The 12361-nt window shown below is 39.2% G+C and overlaps 1 protein-coding gene across 1 annotated transcript in view; it reads right to left on the reverse strand.

Moving 5' to 3' along the window:
* LOC139743868 (segment polarity protein dishevelled homolog DVL-3-like) overlaps positions 1 to 12361 on the reverse strand; it is a 52067-nt gene that overhangs the window by 12383 nt on the left and 27323 nt on the right. Inside the window, exons 2-5 of the mRNA XM_071654330.1 lie at positions 8208 to 8325; positions 4798 to 4900; positions 3168 to 3237; positions 2112 to 2199 (exon numbers count right to left, since the gene is read on the reverse strand). Of these exons, the coding sequence (XP_071510431.1) occupies positions 2112 to 2199; positions 3168 to 3237; positions 4798 to 4900; positions 8208 to 8325 (379 nt within the window). The remainder of the gene's footprint in view (positions 1 to 2111; positions 2200 to 3167; positions 3238 to 4797; positions 4901 to 8207; positions 8326 to 12361) is intronic.

A 12361-nucleotide genomic window follows, 5' to 3' on the forward strand; every position in this document is an offset into this window, starting at 1 on the left:
CTGAATCATCACCCCCCAAATCACTCTTGAATCATACCCCTATGCTACGATGAAAAAAAAAAGAATTAAAAAAAAAAAAAAGGAATGGCTGCATCGCCCGGAGTCCCACCCCAAGGGGGCAAGGACTCGGCTGGCCGGGATGGGCGAAGAGCGGCACGGGGAGAAAAGGAACATCGAACTGCCAAAAACAATTACGACTCCGCTAAATTGGAATCACTCCCGAAAATTGTTGCGGGGTTAGGGCGATCATTTTGTCTCCCAAAAGTGCAGATACACCACACATAGGCAGACAGAAACAAATGGAGAGAAAACGAGGTTGAATGAAAGAGAGAGATGGGAGGAAGGGGGGGGGGGGAAGAAGGAAAGGGAGTGAAAAGGGAATATATTTGAAATTCCAAATGGAAAAATAAAAAGTACATGATGTTGTCATCCCTATCATAACATTTGATGAAATTTCTGCACACACCATGACTCATTCATTAAGCAGCAGATTTCTAGAATGCCACAGACTACACAACCTCCCATGTCATAACTTGATTACGGGGGACTGTCACTACCAATACTGAGGGAGAGCTTGCGTAATGATAATCGCGTTGGTTATCTCGCAGGCTGAAATATGCCTCTGCCTAATTGCCACTCATCGCGGGCGCGCTTTTTTCCAAATCAAGACTGGCACCAGAACTAAACTCCGCTCTTCCATTCATTCCTGGCGCGGGAAGACAAACCGATAATAAATGTCTGCCTACCAGGGGCATACGATTCCATTCTCTCTCTACTGTGTTTCATCCCCAAAGATCAGGGTGCGGGTAATACCACCGATTTGATGCTGCCTTACCAGGGGCAGTGGCTCCATCTCACAACAATGCCACAAATGGATGACAAATCACACTCTCTGCTAAAGGCATTACTCTAAATTGAATGCATAAAGGCCCCCACTGTCCTACAACAAGATGGAGAGGGCTTTCACACTTTCGACAAACTAATTTGTAATCACGTTCCTGAAATGCACTCCTAAATGTGCTCAGTTACAGAGTGTTCACACAAACAGAACCAAGTCTGCTGATCAACTGCTAGCTGAAAAAAGTATTCCATGCAGCAGCTGTGTCCAAAACACCAAGTCCTAGTCAGTCTCACGCACAACTTTCAAGTGAGAGTTAAGTACGTGCAATGCAGGCAGCATGGCCAAAATGACTACAAGATCAAGCAAGGTTCCATCTTCTCAACACATTCAACTATTCAGATACACATAAGAAATGCATGCGCAGAATCGCGCAAAACTTGCTCGAAAAACGCCTCCAAACACAAACAACTGGCCAGGTGTGGATCAAGTTTGCATTCAGACATACACACAATTACTTGATTGGAATGACAGGTGTTTGGCTCAGAAACATGTTTGCACGCAGAGTTCTCTGTCGGTGTGAAAGCCCCCTCAAAAAGAGGGGAGCAGATAATGACAGGAGTGGATCACCCCCCCCCCCCCCCTCCCCCACCCCCAATCCCCCATCACCCAACATTCTAAGGCAATCTCACCCCCTGTGAGAATCTCATGTCTGGAAATGCCCTTTTGTCATTTACCCGGGTGCCTTCCCACAAGATGGGTTTGTCAGCCCGAGCCGTGCTATGAAATCCAGTGATGAGATTTCTGATAGCAAACTTCTACCTATAATGAATGCAAGCCCACTTAGGTTGACTGCTGGGTATGAATTACTGTACACGCCATACCTTTAGCAAGTCTAATTTTCTTTAAAATCGAGACTTCCCGACAAATTCCCGATCATGGAGTACAGAAATGAACGGTAAAATGAATGAGTGCACATCGCATTTGTGTCAGGATCAGATTGAATGTTTTTGTGTGCTGCTGAATATGCAAATAGCACCCGATTCGCGACATATACGTAATATAAAGTAAATCAACTATACACATACATAATGTGCATCTATAGAAACAAAATGCAAGCAACATATTTCCTTGCCTCTTTTCATCTTCTTTTCATCTTCTTTCACATTTTTAAGTTTTCCCCAAAAGGTATAGCGACACACAAGTATGGGAGAGGGTAGGGACGTACATACATAAACACAAAACTACAACTTGATGTAAATTCTTTGCTCACCCTTTCATGATGGAGCCAACATAGATTCCGCCATCACCGCCCTTATTACTCTGACCAACAATACTGATCCCAAGAAAGTTGATTTTATCTGTGGGAAAATACAGAAGATTTCATATCATTGAATGCTCCGCTTTGGTTATAGTTTTCAAATTGCATGGCTTAGTATCTTTGATCTCAGACTACTTATTGTGTGGTTGTAAAAACAAATTCATACATCCATCTCGATCACCATGTAGATTGTACTATGATTACTGACATACAATCACAACACTGACAAATTCAATACTTCAATGCCTCATTATCACTCTCCACTGAATTATTTGATATTGTAGTCCCAAGTTCTCATCTGTCAAATTAGCAGCCTCATATATTTGAATCTCATCATCAGCATTATTACAGGATCAAAACATTAATAATATTATCATTTATTCATCACCACAGTCATTATTATCATTATCATCATGATCCTAATGGACATTAATCATAGTATACATTTTCAAATTATATGAAAGGTATGTCTACACATCTGTCTGTGTAATTTTGTATCTATACAATGTACATCAATATATCTACATTGTATATACAACGTATCTCTCTACCTATCTGTCTATCTTATCTATCTGTCTATCTATCTATCTGTCTATCTATCTATCTATCTATCTATCTATCTATCTATCTATCTATCTATCTATCTATCTATCTATGTATTGATATGCACATATACAAATATATCAGGGCTTTCACAACTTTCACACAACAAAATCAAGGGAGGGTGGGGAATTATAATCTCTTGCAAGGACACCACGGAATATCTAATTTTTCAGAGACTGTCCTGAAGAATCATGGGAGACTTTGGAGCTTCACTTTGTGTTTGTTTTTTTCATGCATTTCATACAAGACATCAAGCCTTGATTGAATCTACTGTATTCTATTAGGGGCATACTAGTATCTCAAGGATATACCCTTAAAACATGGTCAAATACAACACCCCAAAGCACACACTTTTCACTTCATAAACAGTCATATGAACGTGTGACAAGAACTTTCATCACTTACCTAAGTTTAATGTGCAGTTAATGATGTTGAGTGACATAGTGGAGTCTGTTATACTACTGAATGACGTCGCCTGTAACAAAGAAGGATCAAGAATACAGCATAAAATGCACATTGTTCTTGAAAAATAACATTCAGTAAAACCAATTCTATATCTTGCAGTCAATAGTCAGCACCGCATATGTACATAACATATTTATTTGTGCGTAGAACTATTGGCCAACCAACATTTGGTGTTCCATTCTGCATTTCTGTATTATTCAGGGCAGCTTGGTTCTGCATCCATTATCTACTGGTTTAATACTGACTGTTGATTGGACACAATCCACTGTTTCTTAATGTTAACTGTGAGTAATGGCAACCATTGTAGTTATAAGATCTCCATCCACGGAACACTGATGCTAAATTTGTTACCTTGCAAGAACATGATGGAGGACACTCCGCAACCTGCATGCATATTTGCTATTCACCACCACCATAAGCTTCCCAAAGAAGCCAGGTGATGGACATTACAACAAGCACGGAAATCAATGCTGAGGATACATAGTTTTCTTCCCACGTGATCACAGAAAGACAACGTCTCCTGAGTTTGATAACCTGTCATTTTCTCTTCATCCTCATCACTGGAGTATGAATGACAGCGATTAACCAATGACTAGTACCCGGCACATCTCAACGTGTTACTTTGGCTTGAAATATTCCTAGTTCAGAGTCAAAATATGAGTATGGTATAAGAAATTCCTGGAAGAAACCAACAAGTATACACAAACAGCAACCACCCCCACAGAAATTCTTATGGAGCAAAAGGCAATTTTCTGATGTTTTTATATTCAACAGCATTGACAACCAGTATGTGAATGTACACAGATTGAGGTCAATGTCCTCAGGTCAATGACCCTGATGTCCTGGTAGAATGAACTGCAACAGGGAGGGGTGTGGTAAGATCGAAACTAGGAGTTTAAACCTTCTAATGCCAAATTTCCTGATCCCTCACCCTGCAGGCACTACAGGGCTTCTGGGATTAGGTAGGCCTACTTTCCCTTACTCTTAAACCATGACAGAAGCCAGCATCCTAAGTTTGAAGCGGATCCGAACTGCACAGCATAAATCCTTCCAAAATCTCACAAAAAGACCCAGTTTCTATCCCTCCCTGCACTATGTCCCAATCCCCTTCAAATCATCAGTACCCTCAAGGCTTTGCAAACATATCTCTTTTTCTTCTTTGCAAAAAAAAAAAAAAAATTAAAAGGAAACAACGAAATCTATTTTTAAAAAAATTCACCTCAAGACATGAAGTTTCTAGAATTGCTTCTTACTCTACAGAATATTAATAACAAACTGTTCTTTTCATAGTTTCTATGCTTAAATCCGACCTTTGATAAATTCTTCATGTTTTTTAATCAACTGTGACATATAAGCAAAGTTTTACCATATCTTTCCTAAGGTACTTCATACATATTCCAAGGACAAGGAATCACACTCATATTTTCATTTGCAGTTGAACTACTATTTATCATAGGGATTATGAACATCACAACATTTGTCAACGCAGGAAGGATTGTATGGAGGAAACTACATATGGACATTTTGCTTTAAATGTCACAAAGCATGGCTATATGGGAAGGATGCCTACCCTGTGCACAGCTGGCATCTTTGGACGCCTCCTCTTCTTGCGGTTCTTTGGGCCTCGCATCAGGCGAGCTGAGCTGCTCCTCTCTGTGGCACTGCTGAACCTACTGGGAGGTAAGGGACAAGGAGGACGATGAGGGCAACGACGACGATGATAAAGACAAGGATGACGATGACGGCAATGATGTTGATGATAAAGACAAGGATGAGGATGACGATGACAGCAATGATGACGATGATAAAAACAATGACGAGGAGGACGATGAAGACAACGATGATGATGACGATAATGACAAGGAGGAAGACAAGGAGAATGGAGGGATGGCGAGAGCAATGATGATTGTGAGAAAGACATAGAAGGGGAGGAGGAGGAATAGAAAAAAGGAAAAGGAAGAGGAGGAAAAGGAATAGAATGAAGAGAAAAATGGAGAGATAGAGTGATGGAGTGACCAATGATTAGGAGAAATACATAATATAGTATGAAAGAGCAGAAGAGGAAAAAGAAGAAAAGGAAGAAAAGGATGAGCAGGAGAAAGAGGAAAATGGACAGACAGTAACAGTGATGATGATTAGAAGGGGAGTAACAAAGAGCAGGAAGTACGAGAGAAGAGAAGAGAAAGAAGGAAAGGAGAAGGAGAAGGAGGAATAGCAAGATGGGGAAAGGAGGAAGAGGAAAATGGAAAGATAGTGATGGTGATGACAATCAGGTATGGGATGAGGAAAGAGGAGGAAGGAGAAGAGAAGGGAAAGGAGGAGTAGCAACAGGAACAACAGAAGAGGATAGTGATGGTGGTGATGAGTAGAAGGATAGGGAAAGGGTAAAAGATGAACATGGAGAAAGGAGGATGAGTGAATGGAGGACACAGAAAACGTGGTAAGGCAGATCAGGAGAATGTAGCAGATGAAAAGGAAAAGGAGCAGGAGCAGGATGGAGAGAAGGAAAAAAATAAACAGCATTCGCAGGATGCCTAGAAAGACATTGACTTCATAGCAGCCACTAAAAAGCAAAGCAAAAAAAATGAATAAAAAAATCCACCACCCCTATTAAGCTTGATATACACATGATACAGAATGAAGACATAAGTTTGCATGCATAACTTAAGCTGCATCACAACATGTATTCATGAGACAACTATCCATCTGCAGAAAATAAGAAATCTTTGAACATCACTTTATCTATGAGCCTTAAAATTATCCCTATCCTAAAATAGCATACCATTTGTAAGCATACATAAACCCACTAAGACTTGCCCATCAGAAATATGTTCCTATACTAATATTCTGCAGCTTTTTTTTGCTATATGTACTAATATTCCATCTATTTTGTGGAAAAAGTCCTTTACTCTGCTAATGCAAGTGCAAAGGGGAAATTTCCTCCAACACCATGTCACGCACTGAGCTTGGAACAGACAGGTGACGAGGGTACGTGTTGCATAATAGTCCCATGGAGACACTTGCCTACACACGTGCAAAGATGTTCACTTATGATAGCGAATACCATGGGTTTTTCTTCAACTTGCATCATCATCCTCCTTTCACCAGCTCTGAGCATATTTCAAAATCAGAAAGTTCCAGGAGGGTAACCAAGTTTGAAGATAGATCAAGAGTGCTTGATAGTTTCATGCTCTCAGAGCCTGTGTCTAAAAGTGGGTGGTTTATTCCAATTCAGCGTAAAGTTTTACGTATAATTGCTGAGATGAATGTGGACGAGTATAAATCAAGTCGAACAACATCAATGAAGTCATTTTTTTTTCCTATTCCCCGCTTTGCACAGATGTCACTGCTGCAAAACCAAGATGGTAGTTTTTGGATCAATTTACTAGATGCAATCACTCAGTATTGTCAAATTTCTTCCTCTTCAAGATCATCGCTGCCTGTGACTTCACAAGCTGAGCAGCTACAGTATCTACAACGTTCAAAATAATGAAGCCGCAGGTAATTGAGTTATTCTATCACAGTAAACAAATTGACCAATGATGCCAAAGGATACAGACAGTTTAACAAAAGCATCATACTGCAGCACCAATGACAAATTCTTTGATCTAACTCATAAAATGAAATGCATACAACAACAACAACACAAGAGGTATTTCAAGTCATCTTCCAACAAGGAAAGGGTTCCTTGTACAAACAGTATTAAAACACCAAAAAAAAAAAAAAAATGAGACTTGATATCATTAATGCCAAAATTGCAGTATAACATCAATGAAAACTGAAGAAAACAAATGCCGAACAGAGAAAGCATGTCAATATTTGGCTTCAACACAAAGGAAAATTGGTTTATCATTTTTTGCCCCCATTTTGCAGATTCTAAATGATTTTCTATTGTCACTATGTCAATAATTGCCCAGGTGCTGAATTATCTTGAACTGGTCTGTGGGGGGATTAAAGTAATGACAATTTTCATCTCCTCTTTGTCAAAGTATTCCACATCCTTGAAGTGAGGGGTGCTTACCAAGCCACTGGCAACACCCAACGCCTCAATGTCTTTGCTCAGGACAGGATTTCTAACACCTTGAATTTCTCGTTTGGCAAATATGTGGACACCTTTATTCCGAAAATCTTTCACACCCAACAGGAAAGTAGGATCTTTTACATTCCCCCTTTATCTTCGTGAAAAATATCACTGCGACTCTGAGTATCAATTGAAATGGGATGGTATGCTGAAAGGCTACCCTAGCTGGAGGATGAGTTGAAGCTAAAACTTGAAATCTAATAATATTGTACGAAACTGAAATCACAAATATGCAATCCGTCTAGGCCAGTCTTGAAAAACAATGTTTGAAATGACAATCTTTGTAAGTTAGTAGTTTTCATCCCTGAATTCATACCATTTCTCTTCAAGTGAATACCCACAATATGTAAGCATTATCAGAATTTTTTTTTTACTTTTTTTTTTTTTTTTTACTACAGTGTATGATGTCACATGCGTACAACTATATAAGGAAAATAAAAAGAGAATTTCACAAAGCTTTACTTTTTGAATAAAGTGCACATTTCTTTGACTTGCTACTGACGTATATTAAGGGTAATATTATTCCCCCTGCCTTCTGAAAGAGAGAAGTCGAGTGTTCTTTTGTTATGCGAGAAAAATGGAAATATGTTGAATTTTCTTTATTCTTTCTTTATATCGTTGTACTCATGTGACATCACAAGCTATAGTAGTCGTTTCATCCAGCCATGACTAAGCAGACACTTCAAAAATTCATAACTTTTTAACGGATTGTCCGATTTTGCCCAAACTCTCACTGATCCATTCTACTAATATTGCTGCATTCACTGAACCCATATGTCTATGAAGGTGAACTTGTCCTTTAAGGACACACTCGGCTAACAGCCTACAGAGCTCCCTCTGTAGTTTAATGTTCAAGTGCACGATGCACTTTACTCGTACAACATCGAATCCTCGCCTACCTGCTGTCGTCGTCCGTCGAGTCGAAGCAGCTGGTGGAATCGATGTCGCTGCTCATCAACGTGGACGAACTCTCATAGCCATGGCCGCTTCTGTGGTGGTCACGCTTGCTCCGTGAAACTGTGGATCGAGATAGAATGGAGAGATAGAGAGGCAAATTATTTAAAAGTTCGACTAAAATGTCAAAACTAAGGGGTATCTATAGGGATCACTCTTCTGCAGCAATTGGTTTGACAACTTCACAATGAAATGGCAGGCATCTTATCACACGATACATTGTTATTCGTTAACAACCAAAAATACTGCTTCACAAACTGTTGTAAAAGTGCATGATTTGGATTATGAAATTATTTTTGTGTGCAGAAATAAATGGCTGATGTGTGTATGTGTGAAATGTGCTGAAAACATGGGATGACGTATTAGAATGAGTAATAGAGATAGAGCAATCACGTTGAAAGAATTCATAGAGAAGAAAATGTGGAAAGTGAAAACAAAGTAGAATATCATCCACATATTTCAAACTTAAAACTTATTTGTGGCCTCTTTGTAGTGGAAAGAGGAAGTCCTACATGGTATCTCTCATACACATGAATATAAATGCAAGATTCTGAATATTACACCTGTCATTGGCTAGTAACATTCAACACACTCTCTGCCCCATCTCTTTTAATGTACACCATCAACCCATGTGACTTATCAACTTTTCTATAGGATCAAATCTCGCTCTGCGTATACCACAGGGATGTGGACAGTAGAGTGCGACCCTACACAACCATTCCATTCCCCTAAAACTTTCTACTCATTTTCTGTGAAGATTCTCAGAAATTCCTTCTGCTCACACCAGAGAGGGATTTCCTTGTTTACAGTTCTCCTTTGTGGTCAAGCAGACTCTTTTAGTCATGCAAATGACTCCAAATGGAGAGTAGAAGAAAGGGTCAGGGCTATGGGAGAAAGACAGTGGGTCACATGGAGGAAAGGAGAAGTTAGGATCGTGACCAGAATACAAGACGATGTATCATCCACCAAGCTTTGGTCAAACATGGCTATTTACCACGATTATATCAACAATGGTTTCACTGTATGGCAGATACCCTGATTGGTGTAGTATATGGACATTAGTAAACTACTTAGTCCACGACTGGCCTGTACATGTAGGTACTTGCAGATTTCAATATCACAAGCCTGCATATCTATAGCATTAATATCAGACTTAAAAACAACAACTATTGTATAAACTGATATATTTGTGTACAGATATTTTCGTGAATGAAAAGTTCACAGACATTTTAGCGAGATGTTTTTTGGTGGTTTTTTTTTTTGCGAATGGACACAGAAGCTATCGTAAGTGCACTGTTGCCCATGTGCATGGCGACATTTTCATGTGTTGTAGAATTTGCGGTCCGACATTGATTCACAAAATTCACACAAATCAAAGCCTTGCAAAATTAACAGCTTATACAGTAATCAAAAGAAATCAGGAAAATTTTGTCCTGAGCAGAATTAAAGTAAGGATATGCAGACTAAAATATTGTGCAGAAACAAGAAAAATCAACAGACCTTGGAACAGGTTAGAATGAAATCAAACAATGGGAAAGTTATGAATTTTCATTACGTCAATTCACTTCACAAGAAATGGCGTCCCTCACACCAACCCATACAGAGACACAAACATAAACAAACAAAGAAACAAAGAAACAAACATGACAAAACAAATTACTCCTTTTCTGTTGCAGGGGGTACCAGCATCTCCTATCCTTGAAATTCATAATCCATGATAGGAAAAGAAGATATTTTCTGGTGGATTGTGAAAGTGATGAACTTTCTGAACATACATGCAAATATAGTATTTCACTAGCATTACAGTATCACCATAGTAACAAGCCTAAAGCAGCTCTCTCTAAAGCACCTATAGAACCCAAATCAACTCTGGTCATAAAAACTCATATAGTTCCATGTTTATGTCCAGTGAACAAGCAATGAATTACTCTTTTTATTGTCGCAGGAGACTTAAAAATAGCAAAATGTTATACTGTATTTCTGATGGCAGAGAGGGTGTGGCTACATAACACACAGTGAAAATCTATTGTTGCGCATAGACATAGTGTCAACACAAGCATCCTCACAATGGATTTATTATGAATGAAGGCTGGGTCCAAACTTAAGAGCATCTTTGATGCTTTTTCTGAGTTAACCCATTGAGGATGAATCCTGAGTATACTCGGGCAGGTGTCTATGGAAAATGCATGTTCTAGCAAAATCAGTCCGTCCTCAACAGGTTAAGATATTCTAACATAACAATGTTGAAATTTTGGAGCTTGGGTATTTGTTCCATGTTCATCGTATCACTGCCGGCAACCAAGGATAGCCTGGTGGTAGTGTCGCTGACCGGTAAGCAGTAGAAGACAGGTTCAAGTCCCGTGGTTCCTTTTTCAAAAATGTTTGTTAAATTATAGATCAGCAGTTGCGATATTACAAATTTCAATTGCAGAGGGAGACAAATTGAAGAAAACTCATACCTCAAATTCATCTCTGCCCAAAACCAAAAATTATTTTCCAACTTTATCTGGTTTTGGTGATGATATATCACTTATAAAAACAATGATAGAAAGAATGAATGACAGAGATAACAGACAGTGGAAAAGAAGACAAGAAAACAAGAAGAATCATGAATGAGAGAAAATAAACAGACAGAAAACAGGAGAAAAACCTGAAAAAACGCAATCAACAAAAACTGGAGAGAGAGAGAGAGAGAGAGAGAAAGAGACAGACAGACAGAGAAAGAAAGAGAGAGAGCGAGGGAGAGGGAGATTTAAAGGCAGGGTTGGGGTTGTCGTCTGAATGGGTCATGGGCACAGAAATTGGCACAATACAGCAAAAGCTGATCAGTGCTGGTTCTCCTTTTAACATGTACTTCTAGATCTTCATTCCATTAGCTAAGGCTTCTATCATACTAGTACTTTCGAGATTTCTGTCATTAAGCCTTGGATACACACCTCTACTTTGGCAGTTCCATCCTCAGGGGATGTGACAGTAAAAAATTGAATACTACAAAATCCTCCCCCTTCCCCTAACAGCTTCCTCAACCAAAGTCACAGGAATTGCTAGCAAGAATAGATGGTATACACACGCAATGAACAGGCTTTCATATACTAGAAATCATTTTGTTTCGAAAAGAATGGGGAAATTAAAGCAGCAGACAATGCTAAATGGCACAGCTTTTTCATTTTATCAAAGCAATGAAAAAAGTACATGAAATAGAAGTCCAATATAAGAATGTTAAACTTTCACAGAGAGTCTGAAAGAGAAAGAGCAAGCCAAGACTAAGAACACACATTTTCTAGCTGGCTCTTCTTGTAACAGAGGAAATCCCACCTGTATACTAGCCAGGGTAACATCTGTGTAAAATTCTACTTTATGTAGACCTTCTTCTGTTTTAGTAACAATGATACTAAAAATCACATATTACACATAGGATAAATGCAGCTCATTTGATCATACAATTATACCTACCTCTATTCATTTTTGATGAAATAATGGCAAATTATAATTGTGCAGTGAAAACCTGAAAACAAATATTCACAAAGATGGACCTCCTGAATGTTACAAAATATACACACTGAAATGTACTGATTTGATTTGATCTGATACATTAAAAAAAAATGATTTCCTCGATAAACTGAATATCTGCAGTACACAAGAGTAACCATCACATGTGAAACATACAATGTACAATGGAGAACAAGATGGTTGCATCACAATCTATACTAACATACTACCAAACAGCTACAGCAGCTTTCTATACCTGGCTGATGGTATTGGCGGTAGTGGTAGTGGTGGTGGTGGATATAGAATGTGTACGCTTCTGCAACCATGTGCATTTGGACGGCTGATTGAGCGGCGGTGAGGTTGTCACGTTTTGGGTGGCAGCGAGTTGAGCGAATGAAGAGTATCGGCGGGAGGCAGAGGCAGCGGGGGGACTTGACAGCAGAATTCCCCATAAAATAATCCAGTGATTTACATATCACCACGGCAACACTCCACCTTTTTGTCTTTCTGCACACTCGTCTCTTTTCTGGTCACTGCACAGTTCGTTCAATCACAGTAATCAAATTTCATGACGAAAATGCCTCTGCACTCATTCCGGTCCATAATCAGT

Source organism: Diadema antillarum, unplaced genomic scaffold, assembly GCF_040938485.1.
Source record: "Diadema antillarum isolate AM-2024a unplaced genomic scaffold, OU_Dant_1.0 seq00001117_RagTag, whole genome shotgun sequence".
NCBI classification, from domain to species: domain Eukaryota; kingdom Metazoa; phylum Echinodermata; class Echinoidea; order Diadematoida; family Diadematidae; genus Diadema; species Diadema antillarum.